Source organism: Nymphaea colorata, chromosome 3 (genome assembly GCF_008831285.2).
Source record: "Nymphaea colorata isolate Beijing-Zhang1983 chromosome 3, ASM883128v2, whole genome shotgun sequence".
Taxonomy (NCBI): Eukaryota; Viridiplantae; Streptophyta; class Magnoliopsida; order Nymphaeales; family Nymphaeaceae; genus Nymphaea; species Nymphaea colorata.
The window spans coordinates 3,108,337-3,124,080 of NC_045140.1; the positions used below are offsets into that span (position 1 = coordinate 3,108,337).

General features: G+C 35.7%; 1 protein-coding gene across 2 annotated transcripts in view; it reads right to left on the reverse strand.

Annotated features, from left to right (window-relative positions):
* Nucleotides 1–15,092, reverse strand: part of LOC116251361 (nuclear pore complex protein GP210) — a 41,243-nt gene extending 26,151 nt beyond the window's left edge. Inside the window, exons 1-12 of one of the 2 annotated variants that reach the window (XM_031625575.2) lie at nucleotides 14,668–15,092; nucleotides 13,203–13,468; nucleotides 11,128–11,303; nucleotides 10,824–11,040; nucleotides 8,372–8,718; nucleotides 6,222–6,401; nucleotides 5,594–5,732; nucleotides 5,355–5,503; nucleotides 3,320–3,431; nucleotides 2,625–3,235; nucleotides 2,366–2,489; nucleotides 1,993–2,273 (exon numbers count right to left, since the gene is read on the reverse strand). In XM_031625575.2, coding sequence (XP_031481435.1) covers nucleotides 1,993–2,273; nucleotides 2,366–2,489; nucleotides 2,625–3,235; nucleotides 3,320–3,431; nucleotides 5,355–5,503; nucleotides 5,594–5,732; nucleotides 6,222–6,401; nucleotides 8,372–8,718; nucleotides 10,824–11,040; nucleotides 11,128–11,303; nucleotides 13,203–13,468; nucleotides 14,668–14,837 — 2,772 coding nt within the window. In that variant the 5' untranslated portion in view covers nucleotides 14,838–15,092. The remainder of the gene's footprint in view (nucleotides 1–1,992; nucleotides 2,274–2,365; nucleotides 2,490–2,624; nucleotides 3,236–3,319; nucleotides 3,432–5,354; nucleotides 5,504–5,593; nucleotides 5,733–6,221; nucleotides 6,402–8,371; nucleotides 8,719–10,823; nucleotides 11,041–11,127; nucleotides 11,304–13,202; nucleotides 13,469–14,667) is intronic. The other variant, XM_031625577.2, reaches the window with a different exon arrangement.
* Between the last annotated feature and the right edge of the window lie 652 nt (nucleotides 15,093–15,744).

Sequence of the window (15,744 nt, forward strand, 5' to 3'; positions counted from 1 at the left end):
ATAAGAAAGAGATGAATAATATACAATGCCATTACTGTAAGGAACTAGGACATATGAAATTCAATTGTCCTATCCTAAAGAAGAAGAAAGGAGTATATGTTGCTGATTCACTTGGAGATAAAAATGAAAATGATGGAGTGTTGACATCTAGAATGCAACCAAAGGAAGATTCTTTTGCTGCAGATAAATATCATGTCTCATTCTAACATTTTAGAAGCATTCAGCAACTTCTTGCACCTAGTGAGTTTGCTGTTCCCACTTCCTCTATATCTTCTTCCGGTGGCGCATTTGCATCTATACCTTGTGCAACTCCTAATTGGCTTCTAAATTATGGTGCCTCATATCACATGACATCAAATGAGGCCATTCTAACTAATTGTCATCCTTGTTCTGGGTTTTTTAAGACTGAGAATGGTTCTTCCATGTCTATAATCAAACCAGGTTCAATCACGCGCAATATTTTTGTTTTGGCAAGATTTTCAAATCCTGCGCCTTTTTCACTATTTTTTCAATTTATTTGATTTTCTCATAAATATCGCAAGATTTTCGAAAATCTCGTGATAACTGTAACACTGGTTTGAATGTGAATATACGATGCCACTAACCTTTAAAAAGAGAAAATCAAAAAAGACAGGAAAGAAAGGCCACAAAAAGCGAAAAAAATATTTTTCTAGTTTTTTCAAAAAGATAGGTTTTCCTAGTTTCTTTCATTTTGGCATTTTTCCCATTAATATCACGATATTTTTCAAAAAATATTGCGATAATTGTGCCTATGGTCATGGAATTCATACTCATGATTCATATTGAACAAGTTTCTTATTGATGCTTAGAACTTTAAGTATAGTCACAAATAACATTTCGGAGTTTTAAACGGCGAGGTTTTTCCTGGGTATAATACGGCGCGAGCTTGAAAAAAAACAGGAAAAATACGGTAAATTTTTAAAATTAAAAAAAAAACTAAAGATGGGGGAAAATAAAATAAGTGAGAAACTAATAGCACAAACATCAAAAAAAAGTACATTTGCAAAAAATAAAAAATAGAAAATGAAAAAAAAAACTCTTTGGCACTAAAAGAACATGAAAAAATGACAAAAAAAAAAGTGTAAAAATGTGTTAAAACATGTTTTTTCGTTTTTAAAGTTTTTTTTTTTTGAAAAACGTGTTTTTTTAACAGAAATTTAATTTATCTCATTTTTTTCAAAAAAAAAACATGTTTTTGTGACAAATTTGAACTAACAGATCATAGACGTGAAACTTATTATTGTTTTTTGTTAGTCTGTTCTGTTTATGGAGGACATGTTCCATCTTGATTTTCCATAAGAATGATAGTTTATTATTTTTTCCTAGTTCTTTCTATTTTTTTTCTTGTTTTTCTTTTTTTCATATTTTTTAATGAAAACACAAATTTACAATACTTTACATTGGTGCACTATACATTATTACGTTACATATCTAACTCTAAGTACTATATCCAAGTGCACTTTACATTATTACATTATGCACTTTACAACATTGATTAGAAACGCTAAGCAAAAATTCTGCACAGGCATGTGCACACCTTCATCGCATGCAACAATCCAATACCAAGACATGATATGTGCATGTGCTTGCGGCGGCTCACATCTGTAAATCTATACATACACCAGCATGTACACAAGGATATACAGGTATTGACACATAAACGGGCATGCATAAATAAACATACACAAGTACAAGAGCAAGCATGCAGGTGTACATGCATTCAGATGTCTGCACACCATACGTGGACATTAATGTATAAAAATACAGGCCTAGACAAGCAAAGGCCTACAAATATACACAAGGAAAACCCATAAGCAACCAAATGTGAAAGTGGAATACATCGAAAACAGACATGAACATAAACGTAGAGGCCCACTATAACATCTATGCCAAAATGTTCATTATCTGGCATTTGACACAATTATATATAGTTGAGGAGGGGAATAGGATAAGAAGAGACATTTTATTTACCAATCCGGAAGCATTTTGCAGAACCAAAATTTTCTCCCATGAAGACCCTGAATGTTCTAAATTTGTGGTTGTGTCATTCCATTTAGCCAGGTCATCACATTTTTCAAGCTCCCAATTCAAACAAAGTGATGACGAATTAGCAAACGGCTTTCCAGAATCATGAATGCCTACAGCAGCTACCCTGACAGAACAGCTATTTGGCACGGATATTGGAGTAGCTTGAACATTCCCTGGACCACGAATAGTCTGAATTGCAGAATGTATCACACTTGGAGTGTTTGCTGAAAAAGAAAATTCCAATAGCAAAGTTAACAACAAGGAAAATCAAAAAGTAAATGCTTAGAATGTCAAACAGTGTATTGTTTCCTTTTACCTGGTTCATTTGCAATGACAATAACAGAAGCAGGCAAAGCACATGCTAGTGACAATTCTGTGCGTGCTATTGCAGATACTGGATGATTGGCTCCCATTAAATTTCCACGTGAAAAGACCAGTTTCTACAGTTATGCAAGAACTGTCAAAAAATGACACTAAGAAGAAAACACCCTTCCACAAAGGTTATAGGAGAGTCACAAGCATCATGGATACTCAAAACAGTATCAAGAACCTGGAACCCAGACACCTCTACTTACATATGCTCCCAAGTCTTGGCAGTAGATATCATACAAAGTTCCTCCATTAATAGATGAATTTGATATACGCACTCCAGCATTAAAAGTATTCATATCCTCTGGAACAATTTCTAATGATTCTATGAACTCAATATCATTGTCCCAGCGTTCTGGGCCACCAAGGAGCACCATATCAATCCTTGTTCCAGGAACAAGATAAAGCTCACTCACACTCTTCAGAGAAGTGATTTGTGCACTGGAAAAACTAATTGGCACATCAACCCTGTAACCACCAAATCGATTTCCATCTCCTGCTTGATATACAAGAAGTGAAGGATATGCAACTAAAATCTTGGCAGCCCTCAAAACTAGCTGCTCACTGGTGTTAAATAAGTGTTTGCTAGAAGCCAGATCTTTGAATATAACTGCATGTATTTCTGCTCGACCAGCACTGGAAGCATACAAGCACGCACATGCACAAGGACTCCTAGAAAATTCTGCACGTTCCAAGTCTGATAGACCAGGGCAATCCGCATTTCCAGTTTCATTGGTAATTTTAAAAGGCTCAGCATCACCAAAAACCTCCCACCTTGTGGAAGAGCTAAAAGCATCACACCGGTGGTAGTAGCTACCTGAATAATCTCAGTTGTCAAAACTAAGAAAGAAAACCGTAAAAATACTTCCAAAGAAAGTGATGTTAATAGTGAACCATGTACCATCTTCTGCTTTCAATGTTGCAGCAGCAACAATATATCCTCCAACTTCTACCTCTACAGGAAAATTTTGGATCATAACAATAGATGATGGAATGGAGACTACAATAACCACCTGAATTCAGAAACCAATGTCATATGAAAAGAATAAATAGAAGTAAAGGATCCAGTAAAGGATCGTTTCTAACACTTGCAGTTAGGAAGAAAAACTGATTAACAAAACAAACTAGAATCCAAAAGAAACTCTACCACAGCAGATGCATAAAAATTTATGTTGTTCAAATATGAATCCTAGTAAAAGCATCTCGGAAAGCTTTTCCCCATAATTATGAGAAAGAATATGAAGCAATTACAAAAATATAGAATATAGTACAGCGGAACAAAAGAAAAACAATCAGAGAAACCAATCCACGTAAAAGCTATCTACATGGGATTTGCCAAAAAAAGTGAGAGATCAAACTTTCCATAATTCATGCCACACAGTTCTAAATTAGGTGTCAATCACAACACATATAACTGAAGGCGCAGTGGAAGCAGCCTATGACGCAACAAAACGAAGTATAAATTCATAGATTAATAAATGTGAAGACAGAAACCTAGTGCCTGTATCACGAGGTGCAAGTGCAGACGCTGCTTAAAAAACTTGGGTAATAATGCTGCAGATACATGTCTGTCTGTGCACACACGCACACACACACACAGGAGTTGGGTGCATGCAGGACCTCTCCCTTCTCTCACCGAGGATCTGAATGGTTCTCTTTTGGATGATTTTTACAAGTAAAAATGCACACATTTGGTTACTTTCCTGAATCCAGTATAAGCACATGAAAGTTGGATGCTGATTCAATCAGTATATTTTGGATCTAAACAAGATTCAGATCAAACAGGATCTAGTCTGTATGCAATCACCAGCTGCACCCATGTCACTCCATTTTGACAGCTGAAATACAGGATATGTTGGTGTTGTTTGAACAAGCAGCCGAATGACTAGCTGGCCATGATCTATTTCGCAAAAAGCAAACATTATTCTAAAGGTTTAGAAAACAATAGCTAAGAATATGTATAAGCATTCTTGCCCTAAGAATCATTACTTTTCATTAAAAAATGGTTCAGATGTCTATTTTTAGAGAATGAACTACATAAAATATTTTTCAGTAATTATATTTTAACCGACTATACTCATAAATGGAATGGACAAAAATATTTGCTAGTTTTGCAGAAAAATTACCTACATACTGAGTGCTCATATTTGAATTGTCATCATAGAATTAGAATAATAATTTACAGCAGCCATATTTCAATGTTATAACATTGAAAAAAAAGACTTAAGCTGGAAAGAAAAAGATGCATATCTACTTGATGTGCCTTCAAAAAAGCAAACAACATGGTGTACTTGGTAGAGAACACACTCAAGCAGCACTCAGTGAAAAACATGTTATTTTCTCGTTTCTCGTCAAATTTTGGTATGTTAGGAGCCATCGATTTTTGGAATACTTGTAGACCGTGGTTACTTATCATGAACACAAGATCTGTTTTCTTTCAGCACATTATTAACATTATATCTATGAGGTTGACACTGCAAATATTAGGAAACGATGAAGAGACGGATGGTGTTTTACTACCTTACTTTTACAAATGACAACAGCAGATACATATCATGAACATGTAAATGATACAAAAGTTCCAAAAAAAAATAACACATGAACATTGTGTTCGAAAAGAAACCTCCAAAACTGGCCAATCTAAAAGCATTACATGCATTCCCACAATACACACCACTGCCAGTTTCTTATTGATGTTTTTTTAGTAATAATGAAGTTTTACCCTCTTCCAAGGTATGCATCTGAAAATGGTTGGATAAAGTAACAACCTTTTGGGGTTCACTCTCCTAATATCCACAATTGTAGGGGGAAAAAAGAGGTTCACAGAAGAACTGATAAAGACCAATCACATAGTGCATTGCAACAAATATTTCAGCTCAATCAAGGATATGCTTTTTTGTCAAATGGCGGAAATTTTTGTATGTTGTATTAACTACCTCGTCATAGTTAAGCAGATCAAAGGAAGAGACAACTTTAATGACAGCACGGCCAGGACTTATAGCCCTAACAACCCCAGTAGATGACACAGATACCACACCAACATCAGAAGAGAACCAATGATAGTCTTTTGATGCCTGAGCACATCCTGCAGCAAGAAAATGGATCAGAATTCAGAAACAGAACCAAAATAAAACAAGTCACTCCATTTAAAGGGATTAGAGTGAAGAAATGCAACCTCCTGACGCTGTTAGCTGAAAATCTTGATAAACATTAGGAACCCAGGGAAGACGGATAAGTTTTGTGGGGTGAATTGTTTCTTGCAAAATGATCTTCACATGGTCACAGATTATAACTTCTTGTTCAACAGTTAGAACCTGCAAATGAAGACATAATAAACAAATCCATAATTGAAAGGAACAGGCCATTGCCACATATATAGATATCAGGATTTTAGCAGCAAAATTTTTCTTAGGTTTTTAACAGATTTCCTGAAGAAATTTTGTGAATTCAAAAAAATAAAAGATATATAAAAAATAATAAAAAAGATTATGAAATTGTAATATTTTCACTAATTTCTTACAAAAAACGTTAATAAAGATTCAAAACAGGTATTACAAAGAAAAAAAAAAAGCTAAAAGACTGAATTTTTTTTTTCCAATCTTGTGAAAACACAATGTTTTTGTTTTGGCAATATTATCAAGATCCATAATAAATTCCTGCTTTTCCATTAAACAATTTCTGGTGATATTATTGCAATATTTTGAAAATACCCATCAATATTAAAAAGGGAAAATAATAAGGGGGACCAGAAATGAATGGTCCATGATATCATATAATTACAAGGTACAACAAATGGACCTCACCTTAGGCTTAACCAATTGCACATCATGAAAGGTAAGGGAAGCTGACAAGCTGGCCACACCCTTGGATAGTGCTTTGATCTGAGAAGAATTCCTCCAGCCATGCCTAACAGCAATGTCATCTGGAACATGGGAAATGTCCCAATGGGCAGATTTCTTGAACAGCAGATCCAAGTTTTCCTTCTGAAAAGGAGATGGAAACAATGTAAGGCTTTACCTTAGTATGAATGATATCTAACAATGAAACAAAACCAATATGTCAAACATGTATGTGAAATAGCATAAACATGTTATATGATAGAAAAGTTTAGAAAATACACAAGAACCTAACAAAATGATCTTTCAGAAAGCAAAGCAGATTATCTGTTTGTCATTTGACATCAACAAAATGGACATGAAGCTTATACGTGCCAAATCCCATCCAGAAATAAAGCAGACATATATGTCATGCACCCTTGCACACATACACCATAGACAGCATGAGTCATGTAAGATCTGCTAAATCTTCACACTAGAAAGGAGTAGGATTTGATTATTTGGAAGTAGGATAAAATTGAATTTCTGCTTACCTATAAGGCGTGAACTTAGAAAATGAAAATGTGCCTGACGAACTCCAAAATTGGTTAAGATAAGATTTTTGTAGAAACAGAAGACTTAACAAGCATGCATATGTATATACATAGTACATCGCATAACAAACAGCATTGTTGGAAATAAAACAGAAAAAAATGGCTGGAGGGAATATTCAGAATAATATATATATATATATATATATATATATATATATATATATATATATATATATATATATATATATATATATATATATATATATATATATACATATATACATATATATATATATTTGTGTGTGTGTGTGTGTGTGTGTGTCCAAATCTCTTCAATCACTGCCTCCCCCTTTCAAATTATTTATTTGAGAGAAAGGGGGAAAAGAGAACAGAAGAAAGTGACGAGCGGGGGAGAGAGATATATCATGAGGGAGGAGGAAGCAGCGGAATAAGGAAAAGAAAGAAAGGGGCGAAGGCAGCGGCAGGAGCACGAAAGGAAGAAGAAAAAGAAGAAGCTGCAGTAGCAGTAGAAGCAGCAAAAAAGGGAGAGGGGGAGGAGTGAGATGTGAGAAAAAAAGGAGGAAAAAAAAAAGTGCTGCAGCCGAAGCAAGAAGAAGAAAGAGAAACAAAGGGAAGAGGAGGAGGAAAAAATAAAGAAAAGAAAGAGGAACACACTGCAGCAGCAGCGGGAGGAGAAGGAGAGAATTAAGAAAAGGGGGAAAAAGAGGAAGGGGGAGAAACAGAAGAAGAGAGGGAAGAAGAAAAAAAAGGAGGAAGAAGGAACAACCTTTTCTGAAGAGTTATGTTTCAAGATCCAATAGGTCAGGGCAACAAGTAGATCACAGAGCTAACATTCGACCTGGAAAGTGTGCTTTTGTTCTAGTGCCTTTTCTACCTTTTGAGCCTATCTTTGGGTTTTTATTTAATCTTATACAAAAGCCCTATTTTGTATAAAGGGTATCTGTACATATACTTTGTATATCATGGAAATGAACTGCCCAGGTTGCACTATGTGTTTTATGTGATTTGGTCAGTATCATCGAATCTGCCACATTACTAAAGTTTGGCAACCATTGTGCATTTTTCAAAAATTGAGTGAAAATTTGAGATGTGATCAATCATGCCCTCATGGCCTAGCTCTAGGACACTTGCCCCAATTGTGTGAAACTGTGATCTCATTTATTTATTGTCTCCATGACTTTATTAGGGAAAAGTCAATCCTTCCGGATGGCTAAAACTTAAAAAACTGTCACTAGAAGAACCATAAATCGTTGTTAAAGCCACCATAAACCGTTGCCACACCATAAACTGTTGTTGATGCCAATGTAGTGACTTTTTTTTATCAACAAATTTTAAAATCTTAGCCATCTGGCAACATCCGGCAAGATTGAATCATCCCTTTATTGGATATGCTACTATAAAATTGCAAAAGTCAACAAGTGCTTTCCGCTTTTGAATAGAAACATCAAGCAATGTTAAAATTTGAGGTTGACCAAGCCACCAAGAAAACTTTGAGAGGTTGGAACCATCATTTAAAGAGATAAAATTGAAAGTGGATGAAAGTAAGAAGGACAAGCATCTAACCTCAGTAATATATAATGGTCTTGTGCCGGAATCCCTCGAGAAGACGTGCAAATAAATGACATACTGCTGGCCCACAACAAGATACCAACGCACAAATGAAGAGATAGGTTGTGTTCCATCAACTGGATCAAATGAAATAGTTACAGGTTGTATATATAAGACCATGTGGTCAGGCAAAACCACATGCATAGAGGACAGCTGCAGGTGACCGGCAACCCTCATATCTTCAACGACTATATTTGTAACTCCTAGGTTCACAGCAGATGCTAATCCCATGGCAGAGTCAATCCAAGCAACTGAAGAATTTTCCACAGACCAACGATGGTATGGAGATGGCAGAGTGACAGCTGCAACAGATGCAAAATGAGGGGAAAAAAAATCAACCAAGAGCAAGCCAGGCAAATACATATGAAAGTCTTATCAAGAGTCGACCAAACATTGACTATACATCTGAACAAAAAACAAGCACCATTAATGTAGCAGAATTAGACGATGTTAGCCCAGATAAAAATTTCACTGGTATATATCTACCAGTATCCAACGTAGTATTCCATCAATCACCATAACTATGACCAAAATAAGTTTCTTGCTCCGGTGGAGAGATAATCTCAACTGCAAAGCTATACTAAAAGGGACATTAAATATGATTTTTCAAGTATTTACTGAAAATTTTCAATTTCCATAAAAGCTTCTCCTACACAAGGCATATCCTAAGACTGCAGATATCCAGTTGCATCACTTGTGATATCAAATAAGCTGTTCCTGAAAACTTAAAGAAATTTATGAGTACCTGCCCCGTTTTTTATCTTATTAAAAATTCCTGCCGCAGTTTTCAAATTCAATTGCCATGAGGATTAAGATAATACCTCTCACATAACTGCTCCAATGATGGTAACAGAAAGTATTAAGTATTAACTATGAAATTATCCTTTTTCCCCATGAATTAAAAGAGCCCCATCTAGAGACTCAATAAATGCATACTGAAATTTTTGTAAATTTCCACTTCTTCCTCTCCGTTATTTTGCAAATTTAACTATCTGAATTTAGTAACCAACTTCAATTTTAATGAACCATCGGAAGTTATCTCTGAAAGAAATTTAGGCCAGTTAATATGAATTTCACATAGATAAGCACAATGTTATCCGTATCGTACGATACGGACGCGTATCGTACGATACGTATCGTATAGGTCAAGAAAACCTATACGATACGCTGTTTAAAGACGATACGCGTCTGTATCGTACACGTATCGCACGATACGTGCGATACGGGGGCCGTATCGTACGATACGGGCGATACACCCCCGTATCGTACGATACGGGTTAAAACACAAAATTTTTTATTTTTCAAAGTTTAAACACTCCTCCCTCTCTCTCTTCTTGTATTTAAAGACTCCAAGAGACGTAGGAGGGAGAGATTTTGCACATTTTCATCAAAAATAACCAAGGATTCATCGATTTGGAAAATATTATCGTTAAATCATGAAAGATGATAAGTTGATAACTATATGTTTTGAACTTATAAAATTGTGATGTAATATAAGTCCTAAAACTCAAAGTCCTAAGACTCTAAGTCTTAAGATTCTATAAAATTTTCAAGTTTAAAATTGTGATGGATGCTTATTATGTTATTTTGAATATCTAATTTCTAATTTTTGAATGCGTTGTTGACACACATGAATGTTCCTTATGTATGATGATCTTTTTTATATTTGAATATATTTTTCTTGATTTCTGATTTTTTGTTTATTTTTTCAGATTTTTAATAATTTTTCTCTATTTTTTCTGATTTTTAAATATTTTTTAAAATTAAAAAATTAATTTTACGATACGCTACGCTACGTTTACGATACGTTACGATACAGCGTATAGGTCAGCGCGACCGATACGCGATACGCTACGCCTTTTATAACATTGGATAAGCTATTTATTAGTGGATAGCAGTGGAACAATATCGAGAAGAAGATTTTCCAGTTTTCATGATAATTTAACTTTGCTAGTGTGAGAAAAAGGTATGTTCTCAAGATCTAATAAGAACCTCAGCTTGATGTAGTAACAGACTTCACGACTGATTTAAGCTTAGAATCCAAATTCAGCAGACCTCTCTGCTAAGCTAAGGCATTAGTTTCAGGTCCATTTTTAATCAGACTTGGGCAACAACAAAATGCTAGAATGTGTTGCATGGCAGCATTACAATACTTGCTTAGCATGATGAATATTTCACTTATTTTTAATTTAATACAATTTTAATATTACCATACAGGAACTAAGAAAATTAATTAAAAAAGTAGACATAGCAAGCCAACACGAGCCACACATGAATTCACAAGTTCTAATCATAAGAAAATTTCTTTGATGCCCATTGTTACAGAATAACAATTGCTTTTTGGACTCCGACGCTACATAAAGAATGCCTTCTTCAGAAATATTTACAACGGTTAGTGGATGGAAACCTTGAGCAATGTTATTGCGAAGAACTTTGAGATGATAATGCACATGTGCTCCAACAACAACAAAAATGGGAGATGGTGGCTCCACTGACATGGCTTCTGCAACAGTCAAAACAATGTTGTCTGCTATATGCTCAAATCCTGACTCCAGCATCTGAGCTGACACAGTATCCTGACCAATTTCAATTCCCTTGACCACATAAAGGTCTGCAGCTAGACCCTGTAAGGAACAAAGGATAGAAAGGCCCTGTAGAGTGTTATGCTGAAAAACTAAAAGAAAACCAATAATGTGCAGATATATACATACGTTGTCCTCCAGTTTTATTCGTGGGTCTTTATCCCCACAAAACCCACCACATTCACTCAGTGGTGTATTCTTCAAAGGAACATGCACAAGATGAGGGGATAGATGATCATCTCCAACTGATATTGGTGTCACTTGCCACATAAATTGCACGCCCACAAGGGATGAGAACACGTTTTCTGAAAACACATCATGTATGTATCAAAATAGCTTTATTAACACAAAAAAGGAGCCTGTGGAAGTGGTGACACAAGGAAGGAGAAAAAGGTTCCTAATGGTTCAGCTGAGGAGGCCCTAATGTTAAGAATCAAAAGCAACTATATTAAAATATCACAAGAAAAATGGACCAAATGGTGAAACACATGTTCTCTAAATAGGATATAACTATGGCCTTGTCCAATTCTTTTTGTCTTACTTTTCTCGCTGCACTAAAAGATCCTTGATGAAAAATCATTAATCAAATCCCATTAGCACAGCTATAGATGGGGGCACAAATGTGCAATATAATAGTTTTGGAAACATGGGCACAGAAGTGGAAGGCCATACATATCCAACCATACAAACACATGAACATGCATATGTGAACACGTGTACATAAGATTCTCACATTATGACACCTTTATGTGCCTGTCCAGGGTTGTCAAGCTTTGTTGGCATTCTCCGCTTTAGTTGGTCCAAAAACTGTGGACGGACTTTACATGTTCAGAAAATGGCGTTCAAAAAAGAAGACGAAAGTCACAAAACTAAAAGTGCTAAATTGGATCGTCTTTCTCTCACCCTCTCGCTATAAACATGCACACACACAAATATAGTGTGCACACGTGTGTGTGCCTATTCGTTGAACCATAGACACAAATAATATGACATTTTCAAAATATCTCAATAAAAATGCCAAAGCAAGTGAGACAGAAAATTGGAAATTTATTTGAAAACATTGCCAAAACAAAATGTGACAAAATATCACAAAGGTTTCAAAGAAAGTACAAGTTAGACTTTTGTTTGGGTCTCTTTTAATATTTAGCGACCATTTTGAAATATTACCAATGATTTTTGTAAGAAAAATACTCAAAACTAATAATTCCATATTTTATCTATTACATTTTTGAATTTTTTATTTGATGAATTCTCAAGTTTTTCCCAAGAAAAATTTTCTGATTAATATCCGAGAAAAACCTTGTGAATAAAAACTCGAAAAAGGCATTTGTGACCATGTTTTGAACCATCTAGGGTAGTTGATACTTGATACTCACTCCCTGCCCCTCCTTGAATAAGAGGGAGTAGGTACAGTTCTCTCTCTCTCTCTCTCTCTCTCCCTGTCCCTCTCTCTCTATCTATCTATATATATATATATGGGTGTGTCAATTCCACATTTCCACTGGCAACTTCCATCTGGCTGTCTAGAGTCACAGATATCGTGATATTATCGCCAAAAATAAGAAAAATGAAAAAATTCCTGATATTTTGAAAAAATTGGGAAAAGTATTTATCACGTTATTATTGTGATTTTTTCACAACTTTTTATTTTTTTATTTTTTAGCATTGATATTATCATGGTTTTAAATATAAACTTAAAATAAAATATTTTCCAAAGCAAAATTAAATTTCATGTTATTATGATGATCAAATCACTTTTATTATCATTAAAACATTCCTTTTATCACTGTTGTATAGTTTTATTTGTGTTTTTCTGTTAGTTTCTCCTTTATTTCATTTATACCTAATTTTTTATTTTTTAAATTTTTCGAGTTTTCCCGACATTTTTTCGAAAAATACAACTTTGCCATTAAAAGCCCAAGAAAAATCTCGCAGTTAAAACCCCGAGAACGATATTTGTGGCAATGGTCTAATCCAGCTTCCAACTTTCGAGAAATATGGGACTGTCACAATCTTGCCACCTACTTTTAAATGGCATTCCCTGAGCAAGCAATGCTATAGGTGTACAACCTGAAGCCACTTAGGTACATCCAAGATATCTACTAATGATCAGAGGGTCAAAGCTAAGGCTTCATTTGAATGTGTGTCCAAAAAAAAAAAAGTGCAAGAACAACCAATACCACATGGAGTCCTATCTAAAATACCTGCATCATCAAAAGCAATGGCCCGAAGTGTTGTGATTCCATCAAGATCAAGTTTAACAGAGTGATGAAATATCTTTATTCTATAAATCTTGTCAATAAAAACTTCACATCGGATAACAATTCCACTCAAAACGTCCCTAGCATAGACAGCAGTCTCCTTCCGACCAGTATAAGGTGCAATAGATACCAATCGTGCACTTACTGAACAATGACTGCTACCATTATACTCTGGTTGAACAAAGAGGATGTCATGATGATCCCATTCCCTAAGAAAAGAAAATGATGGATTGGTTAGGTAAGAAAATGAAAATCCATAGCCAGGATAAGCAATTTGAATAATTTACATGCCATGACTGGACAGTGACCCGCATATCCAATTGAAAATGATGTTCAATAATGTGCATAAAAAGCCAGAAAATGTCTACAAACTAATGAAGATATTCTTTGTCAATACTTCGAGAACATCATGATATTTTGCTGCATTATATTAGCTGTTTGGAAGTGCTGATATAAGATATTTCGAAAAACCTTAGAGTCATCTACGAGTTAGGAGCCCCGAGTTTTGACAGTCCAGTGTTAATGAATATTGAATACGTTTCAAAGTTAAAGAACTGCCTAAAACTTGAAAACCATCCCTCGTTATCACAACTATTGACTACGTGATGGAAAATGATTATATGAAGCACCAAACAATCCTTTGCGTTTTATTTTCTGAGCCTAGAAAATTCCGTAAAAGCTGGTTTTTCTCATTACATGTTTCTGAACCATATTCGCACCAGAAAGAAGATTTCTAACTAATCTGCATCTAAATTGCATTTGTAGCCCCTGATCGACATGGTGGCAAAAGAGCAGAGGGAAAAAGGTCATTCCTTGTAAACACTTTTTGTACATTTATGACCCGCACCTCTACCGGTAGCAAGTACGTGTCTTCCTGTGTGTGCGAATCTCTTCCTTTCTTCCCCTTCAGTCCAAAGTTGCATGCTACCGTTCCAGAATTCACATACAGGATCAAATGCATACAGACGATTGCAGGTAATCGCACCTTTGTTCGCACCCGCGTCAGTCCCTATAACAATTTCTCCTACTTTGTTTCTCCCCATGCGGCCATATTTCTATCGACTTGCACTAATAGCTCACAGACAACTTATGCTAAGAATTTTCCTACCAATACATTTTTCGTCCTAAAAGTTTAAGTGATGCGGAAAGTAGCCTAGTACAACTTCACGAGAGCTATATAGCGAAAGTTTGATGCTCCATACAGAAAACCGAAGGAAGACAACTGGTGTCGGCTTTTTCTTGTAATAACGCAGTTTCGCCATCGAAGATACAAGTAATCACAGTCCAGCGGAAAGAAACTAACAAGAGCAACAAAAAGAAAAGCACTGAAAACCACAAAAATTATCAGAACCACCGTTATCTGGAAAGAACCCCCAGTGCCGAGTAGATAAGGAAGAGAAGACAATACCAGGTGAAGCATCCGTCGCTTCCCAGAAGCCGATACTCGACGGGGTTCGTCATGACAGGCGGCAACAAGACATTCAGGTCCGCTATGTGCGGCCCAGAAATCGCCCAGGCGCACGCGAAGAGCGCGCAGAGGATAATGATGGAGCGCATGAGTGGGAATGCGGCCCCCATCGCCTACGGCCAAATAGCAGCGCAGCAACGGTTTCGGAATTCAAGGGCTTCTTCACGAAGATCCCAAAGAAGATAAGAAGTGGAGAAGCATGGAGAAGATCAGGAACCAAGCAGAGAATGGCGCAGAAACCCTCGCAGAGGCCCGAGAGGGAGTGAGAGAGATAGAGAGTGAAGCTCCACAAGTAAAACCCCTGGCGCCCTAGTAGCAACCGCGGGAAAACTCCCTTTTTAATGTCACCGGCCGGCGGCAAGTATCGTTAACCGATCTTCCGGCCGGGGCGAGTTACATGTTCGATTCTACGTACATTATTTTACTTGAAAGTGGATTGGAACAAAATTTTCAGGTTCCATTTTTGTGCTGCGTTTGATGGCATGAGATTTTTATTTCAGAGACATTTTTCCCTTGGTTAATGAAAACATAAAAATAGTGAAAATATCTTATCTAAACCTGTAGGCCTACTACAGGATAAAATTTTGAATGGTAAAATTATAGTTGAAAAGGTAAAATTACCCTGATTCATCTAATTGGGCAGGGTAATTTTCCTTGTATTTGATTTGAAAATGAAAAACCATACAAAAAAATGTAAATTTCCCCTCATGCACATTAAAATCACTGTGCATCAAACGAGACCTTAAATACAATGCACAATAAATTGTGCATGTTATCCGCATATGAAAATGCTCGTTTTAAAACAAATTCTAATTATTTAACAAACGCAAAATTTTGTTTTAGAAATTATGAAGCTGAAACCTATCATTTTGATTCAATTATAGTTTTAGAAGGAACTATGATTATGGAATTTTCGTTTTTTTTTTTAATCAATATTCCAAACCATCAAATGCCCGGTGAATCTTCAGTCAATTTTGTAAAACGCATAAGCTGAAATTGGAATCCCACGAGTTTCTA